At 38.5% G+C, this 22,982-nt stretch overlaps 1 protein-coding gene across 1 annotated transcript; it reads left to right on the top strand.

The window, feature by feature from the left end:
• Nucleotides 1–2,550: 2,550 nt before the first annotated feature.
• Nucleotides 2,551–3,504, top strand: LOC311606590 (olfactory receptor 1N2-like; the record flags this gene model as incomplete). Its single annotated transcript, XM_084797921.1, has 1 exon — nucleotides 2,551–3,504. One exon carries the CDS (start codon nucleotides 2,551–2,553, stop codon nucleotides 3,502–3,504), a length of 954 nt encoding a protein of 317 aa, XP_084654047.1.
• Between the last annotated feature and the right edge of the window lie 19,478 nt (nucleotides 3,505–22,982).

Raw genomic sequence — 22,982 nt, 5'->3', positions numbered from 1 at the left:
GTCTTTTTAATGTGTGGCCTCTTTTTCCATTAGTTGTTATTGCATATATGTGAATATATTATATAATTATATATTATTGCATACACACACACACACACACACACACACACATATATATATATATATATTCCTAAATGCAATTTGCTGGTCTGTATAATGATGCTTGTATGTAGTTTTCAGCGCTGACTGTTTGGTATTGGATAAGCAATTGGTGTGCTGTTCTGAGGAAGACTATTTCTCCCTCTCTCTGCTGGAACTATCCTATCATCATAGTCAGTGCTAGTGACATTAGGGATATCACAGGGAAACCTACAACCACTATCTACTAAAGCAGCATACTCCTCAACAAAAGCCTAAACATGTGTCCTTATACCCACAGATAAGTGTAGTCTTCTCCGATCATCACAGAGACGTCTTTGACAATCTACAGAATAACTAGAAATCCCAGTGGGCAGCAGCAGTGTTTCTTCTCCTTGGGGATTTTGAGACAATTGGTGTATCTCTTTTGTTCCTGGTAAATATTCCCATATGTGCCGCCAGCTTCACACTTTTCCAGTATTAATATTGTGACTCTAGAACTAGATTTGATGCAAACATACAAACCCCAGGTTTCTTTTCCACTCTACGAGAGGAAGGGTTGAGTCCCTAGAAGGGCTGGGATGTGAATTTGTCTGAAAGGAACAAAACTGCAGAACCCAAGAGCCTTATAGCTACTGAGAACAGTTGAAAACAGTTGGGTAAGTGATAAATCAGATGACCACAGTTCAGGTGTGGGCACTTCTGCTTACTCACTAAGTCCTATTTAGATAAATGACTTCACTTCTTTATATATTAGTTTCCTTAGTTGAAGAAATAGTTTCCTTTCAAAAAAGTGAAAGCCCAATGGGACAAGTGAACACTTTTAGCACAGTGCCTAAGCAGGGCATCAACAGTCAGTGCATGTAACTTTTCCTACTGTTGTGGTCAGTATTGCTGGAACGGTCAAGGAGATGTTTTGTCATTGTCTCCTTAGCTAATAAATGACAGAGGATTTACATTCAGGTCTGTCTTATAGCCTGAGTCTCCACCCTTGAAAGACAAATGATTTCATGTCTTGTTATCAGGGAGAAAAGTCTCACGAGAATGAAATTAAAGTGGAATATCAAAGGGCAGTCCTTTTGTGTTTTTCTTGGATGTCAGGATATAGCCATTTCTTGAGTGTTCCTTTGTCATTTTTTTTAACTCTTCCTCTGTATATACATCTCAAAACTGTGACACTGAGAGTGCTGGTCTACATGACTTCACCTTTCAGAATCCAAACACACTGACCAGACAACCCAGTCGACACATTTTGACTCAAGTGGCCCAGCCACCTGTGGTCAACCTGAATGTAATTTGTCCTGTTGCTCATACTGTTCTCTGACCATGACTGTCTCCTGATACAATGAACTGTCCCTTAGCCTGGGTAGTTTATAATCTTAGTCTTGTTGCTTCTACTTTCAACAACTAGTTATTTCCTCAGTGCTCAAACTTTATTAAAAATATTCAAAACAGCTTTTCCTGAATTCAAAATTGATGCTCCAACTATACCTTTGTAGTGGATTCAGCTCAGTCCTCCTTCCAGTGCTAATCCTGGTTTCTGACTATATGTTTACCTGATTTGTTTATTACCAGTGTCCAGTGACCCTGTAATCACAGGAGTTGTGTTCATTGCCACAGTCCTTGCAAAGGCTGTGTAACACTAGCCTATTCTACACCCAAGGACGGCAGACAGCGCTGTTTGCTGAAAAGAGAACAAAGATCTAAAACCCTTTATTTTCCTTCTGTATAGTGAAAACCAAGCACCAGAGAGAGATAGTAAAACCACAGGAGGGAAGAAAGGGGTCCTTCAGTGTCAACTCTGAGATTGCCACAGGGAGATAAAAAAGGGGAGTGGGAACAGACAAAGGAAGACATTTTGGAGGATGCCCATATGGCCAGCACTCTCAGTTAGGGGAAAGCTCAGGATTGCTTTGAATGGATGAAGCTCAGTTCTAGGATTAGGAAGCAGCTCATCTTTCCTTCAAAGGTATTTTCAGTGTCAACACAGAAAGCTCAACACGTGTGTGTGTGTGTGTGTGTGTGTGTGTGTGTGTGTGTTGTGTGCACTGGGATAGGAGGGGGAGTTATGATGATCTACACCTTCTCTTCCCTAATGCACAAAGTTAAAGTACTTTTCAAATATCCCCAACAAGGCTGTGCTTAATTCCCACCTCCTTCCAATAGCCTGTGCTCACTTCTCTAATCAAACTGATCTCTTTTGTGCAGAGTCTGTGGCAGCTTAGAGAGCAACATTTGCATTTGGGTGTTCACTAGTTTTTAATTGTTATATTTAGTTCTATAAAATGTTTTGTACGTATTTTATTTTCAGTGATACCCAGAGATGCTCATGGGCAAGGATCACAGAATCTCCTACCTCTCCATCCCAGGTAGTTCTGGCGATAAAATGTCATTTCTATGAGCTGACCTAATGATTAAGTATTAGCACCCAGAGAATTTTCATTTGGACATGGATGACAAGAGCTGAGCAGGATGGGAAAATCAAGCAGAGTGAACCAATCTGGCGTTTCAGACTTCCTCCTTCTGGGACTCTCTGAGCAGCCAGGGGAGCAGCCTCTTCTATTTAGTGTCTTCCTGGGCATGTACCTGGTCACTATGGTGGGGAACCTCCTCATCATCCTTGTCATCAGCTCTGACCTGCACCTGCACACTCCTATGTACTTCTTCTTGACCAATCTGTCCTTAGCTGATGCTTGTTTCGTTTCTGCTTCAGTCCCCAAAATGCTTGTCAACATTTATACCCAGAGTCAGACCATCTCCTATTCTGGGTGCCTTGCCCAGCTGTATTTCCTCCTGATGTTTGGTGGCCTTGACAACTGCCTTCTTGCTGTGATGGCCTATGACCGCTATGTAGCCATCTGCCAGCCACTCCATTACAGCACAGCTATGAGCCCACAACTCTGTGCATTAATGTTGGGTATATGCTGGGTCCTGACCAACTGCCCCGCCCTGATGCACACACTGCTGTTGACCCGTGTGGCTTTCTGTGCCCACAGGGTCATCCCCCATTTCTACTGTGAACCCAGTGCTCTGCTGAAACTTGCCTGCTCTGACACCCACATTAATGAGCTGATGATCATTACCATGGGCTTGGTGTTTCTCAGTATCCCTCTTATGTTGATCGTCTTCTCCTATGTCCGTATTTCCTGGGCCGTGTTGGGCATCCCTTCTCCTGGAGGGCGATGGAAAGCCTTCTCTACCTGTGGCTCCCATCTTACAGTGGTTCTGCTCTTCTACGGATCTCTGATGGGTGTGTATTTACTTCCCCCCTCTAGTCACTCTACAGAGAGGGAAAGTAGGGCTTCTGTTCTCTATAACATTGTGATTCCTATGCTGAACCCATTCATCTACAGCTTCAGGAACAGAGACATGAAAGAGGCTTTACGAAAACTTTTTGGTGGTGGAAAAGCAGTCTTCTTACTATAAATGTAGCTTAATCCGAATGCTGTGATTGCACTATGCCTTCCCCCATCACTTCAGTGAGTATGAGTTAAAACAGAACAAAAGGGTATTTACTTCCTTCAGACTATGATGGGAAATGAGACCTTATACCTCGGTCTTTCAGACAACCATTGCTGACAACAGAACATCACCCCTGATCCTTGGCTTTAAAACCAGCATATCAACCATGAGGAACTGAGTTGTTTGCTGTCCAGCCTGGAGTCATTGAGGCAAGCATGCAATGGCACAATGGGACAAGGTTACAAACATCTACACTGCCACCCGTTGTTCAACACATTGGGTCTTTTGAGAGAGAGGCATAAAGCTACAACCTAGGATGTAAACAATTTTGCCAAACTTAGGTAGGTTTGACCCTAGGGCCTGTGACTTCTATTTTGTCACATTAGGCTGACCATGACAAGGAAAGTTTTAGGAGAACACACATACTACCGAGCTATGATCATAAGAGACAAATATCAAAGTAATACATAGGGCATGTCCTTTCTGTTCATTTCTTTTTCTTTGCTATTGTAATGGATATTCTCAAAGAAAACATTTCTTAGGGGCCTACAATGTGCCAATTTTGTGTTTATAAATACATGCTTCATTTTCTGGAGTTTTACATTAAATGTTTCTTAAAATTAGAAGAAAATCTGACCTCAGCCTATGGCAAGCTTCGATACTGGCAGAGTTGATGGCCAAACTCTGCCAAGTCAGGGCGAGGAAGTCCTCAATAGTTCCTACCTCACAAATATATCCATGACATATATTGGGCCAGAACACTGAAGAGGATGCTCTAAAATTATAGAGAGTTTTGGATGACTATTTAGGTAGCAAATTGTCTCTGTCATCTTTTCATTTGGAAAGCTTCTAATCTAACCTGCACTCCTGGCATACTCAGATAATCAAATTTATTCCTTCTCAAATCTCTGATGGAGTGGAAGACCAGGTAGGTTAGTTTTACAATGAAGTGTAATTGTTTAGGGGTTAAGATTATTTTAGCTCTAGATACATGTGTTAAGTTGATAATGACAAGATGTGATGGAGATTGATTTACATTCAGAATTTTAGATGCACCAAGATAGGAAAGATGTTTTCTTCAACACTGTCAAATACAAATAGCCAAAACACTAATAATGTCACTTTTATATAATTCCTTATTGTGTCATGGCTCTTCTTGCTATAGGTAGTTTAATGTATATATGTGTAATAATATAAATGTGCATGTAAAAATAAAAAATGTTTAATTAATTAAAATTAATAATTTGAAAAAATTAGAAGAAAATCAAGGGTACTAGAAGCTTTGAGAACAACAATTATACCAAAATCAGTCTGGTGCTAATTTGGATTATAAAAAGCCACAAAGCTTAATCATGGTTGCTTTTTTATTTATCAGTTGTGAATCTTTCATATATTTTGTTTTATTTATCATTTTGGGTTAGTGTAAATATAGATGTGTTTTTAATTTTAAAAAATTGTTTCTTCCTGGTATATAAGAATGAAATTAATCACACATGCAGGGTAATGCTTGGAATTCTAGTCTTTAAGAATCTGAGGACAGAGAATTAACACAAGCTCCATCATGAATTCAAAGCCAGCCTGAGCTACATAGCAAGACAATGTAAAAATTAATAAAAGGAATAAATGAACTTCTGTATATTACCTTTTATAAATTTTGATATAATTTCTTACTGGCTCCATGAGAGTTTCATCAGCAATTTAAAAAAAAAATTGCACAGATGTTTCTTGCAAACAAAAACAATTTTTTTCTTCCCAAACTGTACATGTTTTATTTCCTTTCCATATCATTCTCCATTAGGTAAGATTTCCGGAATGTCACTGAACAATAATGGTGAAAGGGAACCTTCATGCCTGCTCCTAGTATTAATGAGAAAACAGTTAGTTGCTGGTCACTAAGTATGACATTTTCTTAAGGTTTTCAGAGATATTCTTTAGTCAATGGAGGTGGTATCTCTCTGTTTGCTATTTGCTGAGTTTTTATTAATAACAGGAATGGGCATTGAATTTTGTCTAATACTTTCCATATATATTGTGTAACTTTTTCTTCCTTAGCTTTTTGATGTGATAATTTCCAATAATTGTTATAATTCTAAGCAGCTTTACATAGCTGGGATTAAATACTAGTTTGTCATGATGTATAATTCTGTTTGTTTCAGTGTTGTAGTTATATTTAATTTTTTCAGTATATATGGAGGATTTCTTTTTTTTTCAGGATTTCCAAATGGTTTTATTCATATTTTTTTGATTCATCTTCTTGACGAGTTCCTTCCTCTTACATCCTGAGCTTTGTATAGAACAGATTTTTCTTTTTCTTTTTTTTTTATTTTTATTTTTTAATTAATTTATTCATATTACATCTCAGTTGTTAGCCCATCCCATGTATCCTCCCATTCCTCCCTTCCTCCCACTTCCCCCCTACTCCCCTCCCCTCCCCTATGTCTGTGTCTGAGGGGGACCTCCTCCCCCTGTATATGCTCATACAGTATCAAGTCTCTCCTTGGTGACCTATTATCTTTCCTCTGAGTGCCACCAGGCATCTCCATCCAAGGGACATGTTCAAATACGGGGCACCAGAGTTTGTGTGAAAGTTAGATCTCCTTCTCCACTCAACAGTGGAGAATGTCCTGTCCATCGGCTAGTCTGTGTAGGGGTTCGAGGTTTACTGCCTATTTTTTCCTTGGCTGTTGCCACAGTTTGCGGAGGACCCCAGGGCCCAGACTCACCTGTAGTTTTTCAGGACCCGCTGGATCCTTCTATTTCCTCTTTCTCCCAGGCTTCTCACACCTAAAGTCTCAATAGGATGTCCTCCCCTCTTACCCACTATCCTGGTAGGTACAGTTTTTCATGGGGATGTACACCTTGGACTAGTGTCTCGATATAAGTGAGTATATACCATTTAGCTCTTTTTGCTTCTGTGTGAACTCACTCATTATGACAATTTCTAGTTCAATCCATTTGTTATATGGAGAATTTCAAACCAAATTTAATGAGAGCTATTGGTTATCAGTTTTCCTTTCTCATACCATATTTCCAAATTATTCATACTGTGGTGATGATAGCTTTATACTTCCTCAGCTCCTATTTTCTAGAAGTGATTTCACCTTAAAATTTTGGTAGAATTTCCTGGTGAAAGTGTTGAGGTCCGGTACCTCCTGTTTGGGAAAATCGTTAATTATTAAGCTATTTATTTAATAGACATAGATCTACTGATTTTTAAAAATTTCTTCTTGTGTGGATTTAAGCAGATTGTGACCTTCAATGAATTGGTCTATTTCATTTGAGCTAGCAAACCTGTGAGCAAGGATTTTTCTTTAATGTTCCTTTGTTGTTTTTCATTGTCCGTGGTTCTGTCCTGAAGCCCCCTTACTCACTTCTGATTTCAATTCCTTTCTCCCTTTCCTGAGCCCATTCTTTTCCTGCTTCTCTTCTTCATCTGTCTTCTCTGTCTATTTCTCTTGCTAGAGACATTTATTTATTTATTTATTTATTTATTTATTTATTTGCATTGACTTGTAGTGGCTCATGCCTAAAATCCCAGCCCTTGGGAGCTGCAGGATCCTAGCTCAAAGACAGCCTGTCCTGCATAACAAAAGCCTGACTCCAGAAAATGTGGCTTTTGCTCATCTGTGCAAAGCACCAGCTTTTGGTGTCATTACTCCTCTCTGTCACCTCTTGTTCCAGTTTAATAGATTTCTCCTCTAACTATTGCTATTTCTTCCTCTACATTCAGTTTTTTCTATTCTCCAGTCTTATTAGGTGAAAACTTGGTTTGTTGAACTTACATGCTTCAAATGAATGCTTAAACTCAAGGAGCGCTTCTTTCTAACCCATCTGTATGGAGTTGGAATTGTTACTCAAGTTACCACTAGCTCATTTTTTTAAGGATTGGAAAATAATTCCTGGGTAGAGTAGCTTCAAATGCTGGACTTGGGTTTTGATTTCACACTTTCTACAGTGTTTATAATTACTCATTATTTAATTATTGCACTTCTCTCAAAAGAACATGTGAAACATCTCATTCTAATATTTTACTTGTCCTCATTAAGATAATTAGTACAAATTATTTAAATTTGGTGTTTTATAAAGAAGTCTCTCTACCATAGTGGTAAATTTTTCCATTCAAATTTTAAAGAACTTTGTAGTCATGGTATACTGGAAAATGATTTCAAACTTTTCCTGTCTTTCTTCCTACTTGGCTTACTTTATTTCCATTTCCCTTTTTCTTTTCATTCATTCCCTTCTCTGTGGTGCCATTTCAGTTCCCCTTAGTGCACAATTTATAACCATTATCACTATTTTTAATGAGTACATAAAAGCACATTAATTAAAAATGTAATATTTTTTAATTATTTGAAAATCCTACAAATTCATACAACGTATATTGCTCATACCCACTCACCACCATCCCTGCAATTTCTCTTAGTGCTCGATCCCATCTTCCTTCCTGGTTCATGTCCTCTTTCACTTTTTGTCATTAATAAGTCCATTGGTTCAATTAATATTACCAATGTACACATACTGTTTGGCCTTCCACCAGGGAATTAGCAACCTACCAGTGCTCACATCCCCAAAGAACACTTATCTTTCCTCAATATCCATCAGCTACCAAAAGGACGTCCTTTAGGGACCCTGGGGGCTGGAGGCTATTTCATCTACACTGGAATTTTGACTGGCTTGATCACATGCAAACAATCACAGCTGCTGTGAATTGATGCATGAAACAGAATGTCCTGTCAATGAGTCAGTATTTTATTGCTTTTCTTCCATTCACTGACTCCTAACATTCTTTCCGTGTCCTTATCCATGAAGTTACCTGAGCTTCTGATGGTGGTAGTTTGATAAAGTTGACCCATATAGATATGAGTACTCAAAGTCATCTGTATTCACTACTTTGAACACTTATTAAGTCTCTGAATTGATTACTACCCCTTAAAAAAGAGCCATTTGGATACAATAAGGATGGGGCCACCAATCACATACTGCATCTGATTAGCAAGAAATCCAGGACTGTACAGGGACCTAAAGACCAAACTGAGAACTACAAAACACTAGTGCTGCTAATTCTCAGGTGAGAGGGATCCAAACTGTGTGGAGCACAGGTGGGTCCAAGATCTGTCCAGCCAGCTAACCCACAGAAAAATCCCTGGGGACATCACACATTAGCTGCCATCTTGGGAAGGACTGTAGGAAATCCCTGCATCTTCAGGCTCTCACTGCCAACTACTGCTTGTGGGATCCCAGAAGAAAAACTGTGGGATATACTTGCAGCTCCAGGCTCTCTCTCCTACACAAACTGCCTTCTGCCCTTGTCTACTGCTTTCCAGATCCAGGATAGGGGGTGAGCAGGCAGAGCTTAGTCCTGGCACAGGACACAATCCACATTAGCTGCCTCAAAGTGCGGGGCACATAAGTACCTTTGAGACCTGAGCTATCTCAGACCCCCATCTGCTTGCTGGCATAGACTGGCTGGGTCACAGAACAGATAAATATACCCCTGCCCTCACAAGAGGGTCTGTTAAGCTTCTGAGCAGCTTGGTGACCCAATCTCTTACACATCTCCAACTGCCTACTAGCTGGGAGTATGCCTTGTGGCTGGCAAAGCTGAATCCAGGCTCTGGCCACAGTCCGCTTTAGCCACCATCCTACAAGCAACTTCAGACCTTGGTCTAGATGCACACACCTGCCTGAAGCACACCACTTAGATATAGCTAAGACACAAGGTAAACCCACTGAGCAGAGACCAGCTTGGGCCACATTATTTGTTAGCTGCAATACTTCTAGAAGCTTCTGGCCCTGATCTCATCCCGCCCACCTATAGTCTATTGGCCAGATCCACCTAGGTCACAGACCAGAGACTTGTGCAGGCCACATCCCACATTAGCTGCTGTTTCCTGAGAAGCTTGGATCTCTAATCTCTCTTGGTTGACCATACCCAAACTATCTGGAGCATAGCATATAGATAGATCCATGCCATCTCAAAAAGGACTGTAGGGTACCTGAGAGACTTTGGCCTTAGAAATATATAAGATCACTCCTTCCCTGCCCAGCCCAACTGGAATACACTCAGGGAACCCAAGTGAGCTAAGCTGGGTGCAGGCTCTAACACCCACTGTCCAACATCCTAAGGAAGCCTCTGGGGAGCCCTAGCAAACAATTTTTGCCTTGGAGTTCTCTTTACTTGCTCCCAATCTGCGTGGCCCACCTGGAACACAGATAGCAACCTCATTGGAGGAATCCCTATACCTGCTAACACCAGAGACAACCAGATGACCAGAGCACAGCACAAGAAGACTAGCAACAAAACTGAGAGCCATATAACAGCACAGGAAACCAGTGATCCTAACACAGCAAGCCCTGGAGATATGAACACCCATGAAACACAAAAAGAAGACTTTAAATCTGAGGTGTTGAAAATTATAGAAGCTTTGAAAGAGGAAAATAAATTACTCAAAGAAACACTCAATCAGATGAAGAAATTGAATAAATCCTATGAAGAATTACAGGAAAATACATCCAAACAGATGAAGGAATTGAGTAAATCCTATTAAGAATTACAGGAAAATTCAGTCAAACAGGAAAAAGAAATGAATAAGACTATTCAAGACCTAAAGAGGGAATTAGAACAAATAGAACACAAGCTGAGGCAATCTTTTTTTCATTTAAAAATTTTTTAATAATTTATTCTTGTTACATCTCAAAGGTTATCCCATCCCTTGTATCCTCCCATTCTTCCCTCCCTCCCATTTTCCCCTCCTTCCCCTCCCCTATGACTGTTCCTGAGGGGGACCTCCTCTTCCCCCTGTATATGTTCATAGGGTATCAAGTCTCTTCTTGGTAACCTGCTGTCCTTCCTTTGAGTGCCACCAGGTCTCCCTCTCCAGGGGACATGGTCAATTATGAGGTAAAGTTCAAAAACATAGGGAAGAGAACAGGAACTAAGGACACAAGCCACACCAACAAAATACAAGAAATGCAAGACAGTATCTCAAGTGTGGAAGATATGATCAAAGTTATTGATACATCAGTTGAAGAAAATGATAAAACTAAAAAGTTCCTGACACAAAGCACCTAAGAAATCTGGGACACTATAAAAAGGCAAAAATCTAAGAATAATAGGAATAGAAAGAGAAGAATCCAAGCATCAAGGCCTAGAAAATATTTTCAACAAAATTATAAAAAAAAAACCCTTCCCCAACCTAGGGAAAGAAATGCCCATTATATACAAGAAGACTACAGAATTCCAAATAGATTCAACCAGAAAACAAAATCCCCCACTACAAAATAATCAAAACAATAAATGTATAGAACAAAGAAAGAAAATTAAATGCTTCAAGAGAAAAATGTAAAGTCACATATAAAGGCAAACTGATCAGAATTACATCTGACTTCTCAGCAGAGACCATGAAACTAGAAGGGCCTGGACAGAAGTCATGCAAACAGTAAGAGACCACAGATGCTAACCCAGCAAAACTTTCAATCACCATACATGGTGAAAATAAGATATCCCATGACAAAACAAAGTTTAATCAGTACCTAGTCACAAATACAGCCCTACAGAAGGTACTAGAAGAAAAATTCCAGCCCAAGAAGGCTAACTACACTCAAGAAAACACATAAAATAAATAACTCCATATCCACAAATCTAAAACACAGAAACACACACACACTACCACGACCAACATCAAAACAAAAGGAGCTAAAAACAACTGGTCATTAATATCTCAACATCAATGGCCTCAACTTCTCAGTAAAAAGACACAGGCTGGCAGAATGGATGTGAAAACAGGATCCATCATTCTGCTGCATACAAGAAACCTCAGCAATGAAGATAAGCATTACCTCAGAGTAAAGGGTTGGAATTCCAAGCAAACAGATCTAAGAAACAAGCTGGAGTAGCCGTTCTAGTATCTGACAAATTAGACTTTGAATAAAAACTAATTAAAGAGACAGGGAACGTCACTCCATACTCATCAAAGGAAAAATATGCCAAGATGATTTCTCAATTCTGAATATCTATACCTCAAATGCAGGAGCATCTACATTTGTAAAAGGAATGTTACTAAAACTTAAGTCATACATTGAACTGCACACACTAATAGTGGGAGACTTCAACACCCCACTCTCACCAATAGACAGATCAAGACAGAACCTAAATGGAGAAAGAAGAAAACTAATAGACATGATGAAACAAATGGACCTAACTGATATCTACAGAACATTTCACCCAAACACAAATGATTACACCTTCTTTTCAGCACCTCATGGAACCTTCTCCAAAATTGACCATGTACTCAGCCACAAAGCAAGCCTCAACAGATACAAGGAAATTGAAATGCTCTCTTGCATCTTATCAGACTACCATGGATTGAAGATGGAATTCAGCAACAAAAGAAACAATCAAAACCTAAAAACTCGTGGAAACTGAACAACTCCCTACTCAATGATATCTGGGTAAGGGATGAAATAAAAAGAGAAATAAAAAACTTCCTAGAATTCAATGAAACAGAAGGCACAACATATCCAAACCTATGGGACACAATGAAAGCAGTGCTAAGAGAAAAGTTCATAGCACAAAGTGCCTTAATAAGAAACTGGAGAGAGTCCATACTAGCAACTTAACATAACATCTGAAAATTCTAGAACAAAAGGAAGCAGAAAACCCAAGAGGAGTAAATGGCTGTAAATCATCAAACTCAGGGCTGAAATCAATAAATTGGAAACCCAAAATAAGTGAATCAATCAATCAATCAATCAATCAATCAATAAAACAATTCAAAGAATCAATGAAACCATGAGCTGGTTCTTTGAGAAAATCAACAAGATTGACAAACCTTTAGCCAAACTAAATAAAAGGGAGAGTATTCAAATCAGCAAAATAAGAAATGAAAAGGGAGATATAACCACAGACACTGAAGAAATACAAAGAACCATCAGATCTTACTTCTAAAGTCTGTATGCCTCAAAATTCAAAAACCTAAATGAAATGGATGATTTTCTTTATAGTGCCCAACTACCAAAATTGAATCAAGATCAGGTAAATAAATTGAATAGTCCTATCACATCTAAGGAAATAGAGGAAGTCATCAAAAGTCTCACAGTAACAACAACAACAACAACAACAACAACAACAACAACAACAACAACAATCCAGTACCAGATGGATTCAGCACAGAATTCTACCAAACCTTCAGACAAGAGCTTATACCTATATGCTTTAGACTATTCCATAAAATAGAAAAAGAAGGAACATTACCATAATTTGAGGCTACAATCACCTTGATAACTAAACTACAGAAAGACTCAACAAAGAAAGAGAATTTTAGACCAATTTCTCTTATGAATATTGATGCAAAAATACTCAATAAAATACTCACAAACCAAATTCAAGAACACATCAAAACTATCATTAACCCTGACCAAGTAGGCTTCATCCCAGGCATGCAGGGGTAGTTCTGTATACAGAAATTCATCAATGTAATTCATCATATCAACAAACTGATAGAAAAACAAAATTATCATCTCTTTAGATGCCGAAAAAGCATTCGACAAAATCCAACACCCATTCATGTTAAAAGTCCTGGAGAGATCAGGGATTCAGGGCTCATACTGAAACAAAATAAAGGCCATATGCAGCAAGCCTATAGCCAACATCAAACTAAATGGAGAGAAACTTAAATCAATTCCACTGAAATCAGTGACAAGACAAGGCTGTCCACTTTCTCCATATATTGAAGTCCTCGCTAGAGCAATAAGACAACTAAAGAATATCAAGGGGATAAAAATCAGAGAAGTTAAACTATCACTATTTGAAGATAATATGATAGTTTTTATGAGTGACCCCAAAAATGCTATCAAGCAGCTCCTACAGCTGGTAAACACCTTCAGTAAAAGGTTGGATACAAAATCAACTCAAAAACATCAGTAGCCCTCCTGTATAAAAGTGACAAACAGGCAGAGAAAGAAGTTAGGGAAACAAAACCCTTTACAATAGCCACAAATAATACAAAGTATCTTGGTGTAACTCTAGGCAAGACAGTGAAATATTTATATGAAAAACTTCAAATCTCTGACGAAAGAATTTGAGGAAGATTTCAGGAGATGGAAAGGTCTCCCATGCTCATGGTTGGGAGAATCAACATAGTAAAAAATGGCCATCTTACCAAAAGCAATCTATATATTCAATGCAATTCCCCTCAAAATACCCACATAATTCTTTACCAACCTTGAAAGATCAATTCTCAACTTCATATGAAAAAACAGAAAACCCATAATAGCTAAAATGATCCTATATAATAAAAGATCTTCTGGAGGAATTTACATCCTGGATCTCAAGCTATACTATAGAGCAACATTAATAAAAACAGCATGGTACTGGCACAGCAATGGGCTGGTTGATCAATGGAACTGAATTGAAGACCCAGAAATAAAACCACATACCTTTGGAGACTTGATTTTTGACAAAGAAGCCAAATCCATACAATGGAAAAATGATAGCATCTTCAACAAATGGTGATGGTCTAACTGGATGGCTACATTCAGAAAAATGAAAATAGATCCAAGTCTATCACTCTGTACAACACTGAAGTGCAAGTGAAATAAAGACCTCAACATAAAACCATACACACTAAATCTGTTAGAAGAAAAAGTGGAGAAGAGCCTTGAGCTCATCAGCACAGGAGACAATTTCCTGAACAGAACACCAACAGCTCATGCCCTAAGATCAACCATCAATAAATGGGACCTTATGAAACTGAAAAGCTTCTGTAAGGCAAAGGACACTGTCAACAGAAGAAAATGACAGCCTACAGATTGGGAAAAGATCATCACCAACGTGACATTGGACAAAGGGCTAATATCCAAAATATATAAATAACTGAAGAAATTAAACATCACCAAAACAAATAATCCTATTAAAAATGGGTTACAGAACTAAACAGAGAATTCTCTATAAAATAATGTCTAATGGCCAAGAAACCTTAAAGAAATGCGCTACATTCCCAGCAATCAGGAAATGCAACTCAAAATGACTCTGAGATTCCATCTTACTCTTATCCAAATGGCTAAGATAAAAAAATCAGGTGATAGCTCATGCTGGTGAGGATGTGGAGAAAAGGGAACACACCTCCATTGCTGGTGGGAGTGCAAAATTGTACAATGACTCTGGAAATTAATCTGGTGCTTTCTCAGGAAATTGGGACTAACTCTACCTCAAGACCCAGCCATACCACTCTTGGGAATATAGCCAAATGATGCCCCACCATACAACCAGAACATTTTCTCAACAACATTCATAGGCAAATGGATGGAACTGTAAAATATCATCCTGAGTGAGTTAGCCCAGACCCAGAAAGACATGCATTGTCTATACTCACTCATAATCGGACATTAGAAAAAAACAAAAAACTAATTCTATCAGGCCACAGTCACCTTGATACCTAAACCTCACAAAGACCCAACAAAGAAAGAGAATGTCAGACCAATTTCTCTTATGAACATTGATGCAAAAATACTGGTTCTTTGAGAAAATCAACAAGATAGATGAACCATTAGCCAAACTAACTAAAAAGCAGAGAGACACTATCCAAATCAACAAAATCAGAAATGAAAAGGGAGACAAAACAACAGACACTGAAGAAATACAAAGAATCATAAGATCCTATTTTAAAGGTATATATGCCACAAAATTTGAAAATCTAAGGGAAATGGACAATTTTCTCAATCAATTCCACTTGCCAAAATTGAATCAAGATCAGATAAACAAATAGCCCCATTTTTCCTATAGAAATAGAAGCAATCATTGATAGTCTCCCAACCAAAAAAACCCAAAAAACCAAAAAACCAAGGCCAGATGGTTTCAGTGCAGAATTCTACTAGACCATCAAAGAGGAGCTAATACTGGTACTATTCAAGCTACTCCAAATAATAGAAATGGATGAAACATCACCAAATTCTTTCTCTAAGGCCACAATCACATTGATACCTAAACCCCACAAAGACCTAACAAAGAAAGAGAATGTCTGGCCAATTTTCTTATGAACATAGACACAAAAATATTCAATAAAATACTCGTAAAATGAACACAAGAACATATCAAATATATCATTCTCCATGACCAGGTAGGCTTCATTACAGGCATGCAGGGATGGTTTAATATATGGAAATCCATCAATGTGATCCACCATATAAACAAACTGAAAGAGAAAAACAACATGATCATCTCCTTAGATGCAGAAAAAGCATTCGATAAAATCCAACACCCATTCATGTTTAAAGTTTTGGAGAGATCGGGCATACAAGGCACATACATAAACATAATAAAGGCTAGATAAAACAAGCCAATAGCCAACATCAAATTAAATGGAGAGATACTCAAGGGAATTCCTCTTAAATTGGGGACCAGGCAAGGCTACCCACTATCTCCATATCTCTTCAATATAGCTCTTGAAGATCTATCCTGAGCAACAAGACAACAAAAGGAGATCAAGGGGATCCAAATGGGAAAAGAAGAAGTCAAATTATCCCTATTTCCATATGATATGATAGTGTACATTAGTGACCCTCAAAATTCCACCAGAGAACTCCTACAGCTGATAAACACATTTAGCAAATTGGCTGGATACAAAATTAACTATAAAATGGCAGTAGCATTCCTATATACAAGTGACAATCATGCAGAGGAAGAAATTAGGAAAACTACACCCTTCATGTTAGCCACAAGGAATATAAAATATCTAGGAGTTACTCTAACCAAGCAAGTGAAGGACTTATTTGAAAAAAAAAAACTTTAAATCTCTGAAGAAAGAGATTGAAGATGACATGAGAAGATGGAAGGATCTTCCTTGTTCGTGGATTAGGAGAATTATCATAGTAAAAATTGGCCATTTTACCAAAAGCTATTTATAGATTCAATGAAATCCCTATCAAAATACCTACACAGTATTTTTTACTTTTTTATTAATTTATTCATATTACATCTCAGTTGTTATCCCATCCCTTTTATCCTCCCATTCCTCCCTCTCTCCCACTTTCACTCTATTCCCCTCCCCTATGTCTGTGACTGAGGGGGATCTCCTCCCTCTTTATATGATCATAGGGTATCAAGTCTCTTCTTGATAGCCTGTTATCTTTTCTCTGAGTGCCACCAAGCCTCCTCATCTAGGGGACATGGTCAAATATGGGGCACTAGAGTTCATGTGAAAGTCTCCAGTCTCCAAACACTGTGTAAAATGTCCAAGACATTCTGACTAGATCTGGGGTAGGGGTTCAATGTTTACTGCATGTATTGTCCTTGGTTGGTGCCATAATTGAGCAGAACCCCTGGGCTCAGATCTGCCCATGATAATGTTCTTCTTGTAGGTTTCTAGGACAATCTGGATGCTTCTATTTCCTCATTCTCCCATGCTTCTCTCACCTAGAGTCCCAACAGGATGTCCTCACCTCTATCCCAATTTCCTGGTAAGTGAAGACTTTCATGTGACATGCCCCTTGGATTAGTGTCCAATTATAAGTAAATATATACCAATTGAGTCTTTCTGCTTCTGGGCAACTCACTCAGTATGATCATTTCTAGTTCCATCCATTTGTCCACAAATTTTGGGAATTCTTTGTTTTTAATAGCTGAGTAGTATTACACAGTGTAAATGTACCACAGTTTCTTTATCCAGTCTTCTACTGAGGGACATTTAGGCTGTTTCCAGGTTCTGGCTATTATGAATAAGGCTGCTATGAACATTGCTGAGCATATGGCCTTGTTGTGTGGTGGAGCATTTTCTGGGTATGTTCAAGGGAATGGAATAGCTGGGCCTTGAGGAAGCCCTATCCCTAGTTTTCTGACATAGATCCAAATAGATTTACAAATTGGTTGTATAATTTTGCATTCCCACTGGCAATGAAAGAGTGTTGCTCTTTCTCCATATCTTTGCCATCATGTGGTGTCACTTGAATTTTTGAGCTTAGCCATTCTGATGGATGTAAGGTAGAATCTCAATGTCATTTTGATTTGCATTTCTCTGATGACTAGGAGGTTGAGCATTTCTTTAAGTGTTTCTCAGCCATTTGATATTCCTCTGTTGAGAATTTTCTGTTTAGATCTGAGCCGTATTTCTTAATTGGGTTATTTGGTTTGGTGGTGTTTAATTTCTTGAGTTCTTTGTATATTTTGGATATTAGACCTTTGTCAGATGCAGGGTTGGTGAAGATCTTCTCCCAGTCTGTAGGCTGTCGCTTTGTTCTGTTAACAGTGTCTCCTGCCTTACAGAAGCTTCTCAGCCTCATGAGGTCCCATTTGTTTTTGTTTGTTTGTTTGTTTGTTTTTATTAATTTTATTTTTTTAAATTAATTTATTCATATTACATCTCAGTTGTTAGCCCATCCCATGTATCCTCCCATTCCTCCCTTCCTCCCACTTCCCCCCTACTCCCCTCCCCTCCCCTATGTCTGTGTCTGAGGGGGACCTCCTCCCCCTGTATATGCTCATAGGGTCTCAAGTCTCTCCTTGGTGACCTATTATCTTTCCTCTGAGTGCCACCAGGCATCTCCATCCAAGGGACATGTTCAAATATGGAGGTCCCATTTGTTAATTGTTGACATTAAGGCCTGGGCTGTTGGTGTTCTGTTCAGGAAGTTGTCTCCTGTGCCAATGTATTCCAGGCTCCTCCCCACTTTTTTCTCTAACTGATTTAATGTCACTGGTTCCATGTTGAGGTCTTTAATCCACTTGAACTTGAGTTTTGTGCATGGTGACAAATATGGGTCTAATTGCAATTTTCTACACGTAGACATCCAGTTAGACCAGCACTATTTATTGAAGATGCTATCATTTTTCCATTAAATAAATTTGGCTTCTTTGTCAACAGTCAAATGACCAAATGTGTGTGGATTCATATCTGGGTCTTCTATTTGATTCCATTGATCCACCAGCCTATTGCTGTGCCAGTATCACGCTGTCTAATTACTGTTACTGTAGTACAGCTTGAGAAGATGGCCATTTTTATTATGTTAATTCTCCCAATCCATGAACAAGGGAGATCCCTCCATCTTTTGATATCCGGTTCAATCTCTTTCTTCAGAGATTTGAAGTTTTTGTCAAACAAGTCCTTCACTTGCTTGGTAAGAGTTACTCCTAGATATTTTATATCGCTCATGGCTATCATGAAGGGTGTAGTTTTCCTAATTTCTTCCTTTGCATGTTTGTCATTTGTATATAGGAGGGCTACTGACTTTTTAGAGTTACTTTGTATCCAGCCAATTTGCTTAAAGTGTTTATCATCTATAAGAGTTCTTTGGTGGAATTTGGGGGGTCAGATATTTGGCTCAGTTTTTACTTGGGTTTATATTTTTGTTGCTGTATTTTAAGAGTTTTTTAAAATATGTTTTGGATAATGGCCCTTTATATGATACATTTTGTATGAATATTCTCCCAGTCTTTGCCTAATGTTTTTATTATCTTCATAGTATTTATAAATTAAAAATTGTTTTATTAGTTCATACAGTATTGTTTCATTATACGGTAGTTTCCAAACAAAATTTTGTGATTCTCCCATCTTTTTTCTCCCTTTCCCCTGCCTTCATAGTATTCTACCATCCCTCCACTTTCATGTTATATTGCCCTTTATTGCTCACTCCACTACTTCTTCAGCACCTCTTTTTTCTCCTCTCACACTCTTGTGGTTCCCTTTATAGTTTCATAGCCTGTATTTATACTCAACCCCAATTACATTCACACATATAAACTTCATAAGCTAGGATTCACATGTGAGTCAGAATGTGCAATCTTGGCATTTCTGAGTCTGTGTCACTTTACTTAATATGCTTTGCAGATTCTGATGGCTGTTCTGGGTTGTCAACTTGACTGCATCTGGAATTAACTAAAACTGAAGTGGCTGGAAACACCTGTGAGAGAATTTCTTTATTAAGTCATTTGAAGTGGGAAGACAGACTACCAAGATGCATCTTTGAGTGGGAAGATCCATTTTTAATTTGGCCCACACCTTCTGCAACTTTCCCAGAAGATAAGGAGATGGGTGTGTTTACATGGTATGCCCAAGCTCCATTCCTAGCACCACAAAAAAAAAGAATAAAAAATGTCTAAGAATCTAACTATTGATGAGCATTTGAAGCTGCCAAAACTCTCTTTTACTACAAATAGGAACATGAATTGTGAAAGTGCTCTGGGCATGCCATCAATAGTAGTTCTTTTCTATAATAAATGTTTTTATCTTTTTTTGAGACTGTAATATAATTGCAGCATTTCTCCATTCCGTTTTCTCTCCCATTTCACATACCCCTCCTTGGTGTCTTTTTAATGCATGGCCTCTTTTCTCATTAGTTGTTATTGCATATGTGTGAATATTTTACATAATTATATATTAATTCATATATATATATATATATATATATATATATATATATATATATATATATATATATATATATTCCTAAATGCAACTCACTCGGTCTGTGTAATGTTGCTTGTATACAGTTTTCAGGGCTCACTTTTCGGTATTGGATAAGGAACTGATCTGCTATTCTGAGACTACTTCTCCCTTTCTCTGCTGGAAGTCTATCCTCATACTAAGTGCTAGTGAGAGCATGGATATTGGAGGGATACAACCACTATCTACTAAAGCAGCACACTCTCTAACAACAATGTAATCTAATAACCACAGAGAAGTGTTGTCTTCACCACTCATCATGGAGACTTCTTCGACAATCTACAGGATAACTAGAAATCCCACTGGGTAGCAGCAGTGTTTCCTCTCCTTGGAGATTTGGAGACAATTGGTGTCTCTCATTCACTCCTGGTAAATATTCCCATATGTGCCAGCTCCAGGTTTTCTAGTTCAAATAGTGTGGCTCCAGGGCTAGATTTGATGCATACATAGAAACTTTGCATTTCATTTCCAGTCCACAAGAGGAAGAATTTGAGTCCCTAGAAAGAGCTGGGATGTAAATTTGTCTGAAAGCAACAGTAGCTGCAGAACCTGAGAGCTTTATAGATACTGAGACCAGTTGAAAACAGTTTGGTAAGTGTTAAATTGGATGATGACAGTTCAGGTGTGGGCTCTTCTGCTTACTCACTAAATCCTACTTTGATGAATGACTTCACTTCTTTATATCTTATATCATTATATCTCACTTCTTTATATCTTTATATAACAACTTTCCATAGTTGAAGAAATAGTTTCCTTTCAAAAAGTGAAAACCCAATAGGATGAGTGAACACTTTTAGCACACTGCCTAACCAGGGCACCAACAGTCAATGCATGTAACTTTTGCTACTGTTGTAGTCAGCATTGCTGGAACGGTCAAGAAAATATTTTTTATCATTGTCTACATAGCTAATGAAGACTTAGCTAATGAATGACAGAGGATTTACATCCAGGTCTATCTTGTACCCTGAGTCTCCACCCTTGAAAGACAAATGATTTTATGTCTTGTTATCAGGGAAAAAAGTGTAATGAGAATGCAATTAAAGTGGAACATCAAAGGGCAGTCCTTTTGTGTTTTTCTTGGATGTCAGAATATAGCCATTTTTGAGTGTTTCTTTGCCAAGTTTTTTTTTACTCTTCCTCTGTAGATACATCTCAAAAGTGTGACACTGAGAGTAGTGCTGGTCTACATGACTTCACCTTCAGAACTCAAACACACTGACCAGACAACCCAGTCAACACATTTTGGCTCAAGTGGCCCAGCCACCTGTGGTCAACGTGAATGTAATTTATGGCATTGCCCATCCTGTTCTCTGTCCGTGATTGCCTCCCAATATAATGAGCTGTTCCGTGGCCTGGGTAATTTATAATCTTAGTCTTGTTGCTTCTACTTACTCTCAACAGCTAGTTACTTCTTCAGATCTCAAATTTTAGTAAAATTTTTCAAAAGAACTCTTCCTGAACTCAAAATAGATGGTCCTGTCCCATGAAAGTCTTTACTTACCAGGATATTGGGATAGATGTGAGGACACCCTATTGGGACTCTAGGTAAGAGAAATATAGGAGATGGAGAAATAGAGGAAATCCAGAATGTCCTAGAAACCTACAAGAAGAACATCATGACAGGTGGATCAGGGCCCACTATTGTATTGTACTAACCAAGGACAATACAAGTAGTAAACATTGAACCCCTACTCTGATTTAGCTAATGGACAGAACATTATCCACAGTTATGTGGAGAGTGGGGACTGACTCTGACATGAACTCTGGTGCCCCATATTTGACCACCTCCCCTTGGTGGGGAGGCCTGGTGGCACTCAAAGAAAGAATAAGCAGGATACCAAGATTAGGCTTGATAGCCTATGACCATACAGTGAGGGAGGAGGTCCCCCTCAGTCATAGACCTAGAGGAGGGGAATAGAGTAAAAATGGGAGGGAGGGAGGAATGGAAGGATATAAGTGACGGGGTAACAATTGAGTTGTAATCTGAATAAATTAAATAAAAAAATAGATGCTCCAACTATACCTTTGTAGTGGCATCAGCACAGTCCTCCTTCCAATGTTAATCCTAGTTTCTGACTATATGTTTATTACCAGCGTCAAGTTACTCTGTAATCACAGGGGCTGTGTTCACTGCTGTTCACATTAAATATTTTGTGTCCTTTCATATTTCTGACATTAGATAAAAAATAAACAAGTACCAGAAAAGTTACAAACATGGTACCCTAGACCCACTGTGGAGTGTTTTTAGAGGATAGATCTAGGGCAGGGGAGATTGATGTGTTGGTGAGTGTGAGGACTTAAGTTTGATGCCAAGAACCCATGTAAAGCCAAACATGGTAGCACGCAGCTGTGACTTTCAGCACTCCTACAGGGAGACGGGGGTAGAGACAGGAGAATCCTCAGAAGAGCACAGGCCAGCTAGCCTGGTGTATGCAGCAATGAACAAGAGACTCTGTCTCAAGTGGGGTGGAAGGTGAGAACTCACACCACCAAAGGTTGTTCTCTGACTTCCAAATGTGTGTATACAAATGTGCTTTTATGCACACACATGAACATACACAGACACACACAATGAGATAAAGTATTTTAAAATGAAAATTATTAATTTTTATATCTTAAAATAAATATGATTAGTATTTACAAAATTATTTCCACAACTAGTTCACAACTGTTGGTAGTGCACCTGCCTCCAGAGGTGAATAGTTACATATATCCTTATTCACTGGTCGCTTCTAGCTAGTTTTTTTTTACTTTTCTGTGTGTTTGCTAATCTGATAATATGGAGGAAAGATACACTGAATATAGTTTGTGTGGACCAGATGACAAATCACTGGTACAGGGCCCACACATCCCAATCTTTACATCTCCACTCTTATATGTTGTCTGTAGCCTTTCACTTTTTCAGTCTCTCTCTCACTCAGAAAATTAATCAGTCTTGCCAACATCTGCTTCTTTCTCACAGACTTCTTGGGGGTCTAAGACATTTCAGGTATTCTCCAACTTGACAAA

The sequence above is a fragment of the Acomys minous genome, assembly GCF_964271855.1.
Source record: "Acomys minous genome assembly, chromosome: 10".
In the NCBI taxonomy this organism is placed as follows: Eukaryota; Metazoa; Chordata; class Mammalia; order Rodentia; family Muridae; genus Acomys; species Acomys minous.
The sequence above is the reverse complement of the archived record's forward strand: the minus strand, read 5'-3'. Positions and strand labels throughout refer to the sequence as shown.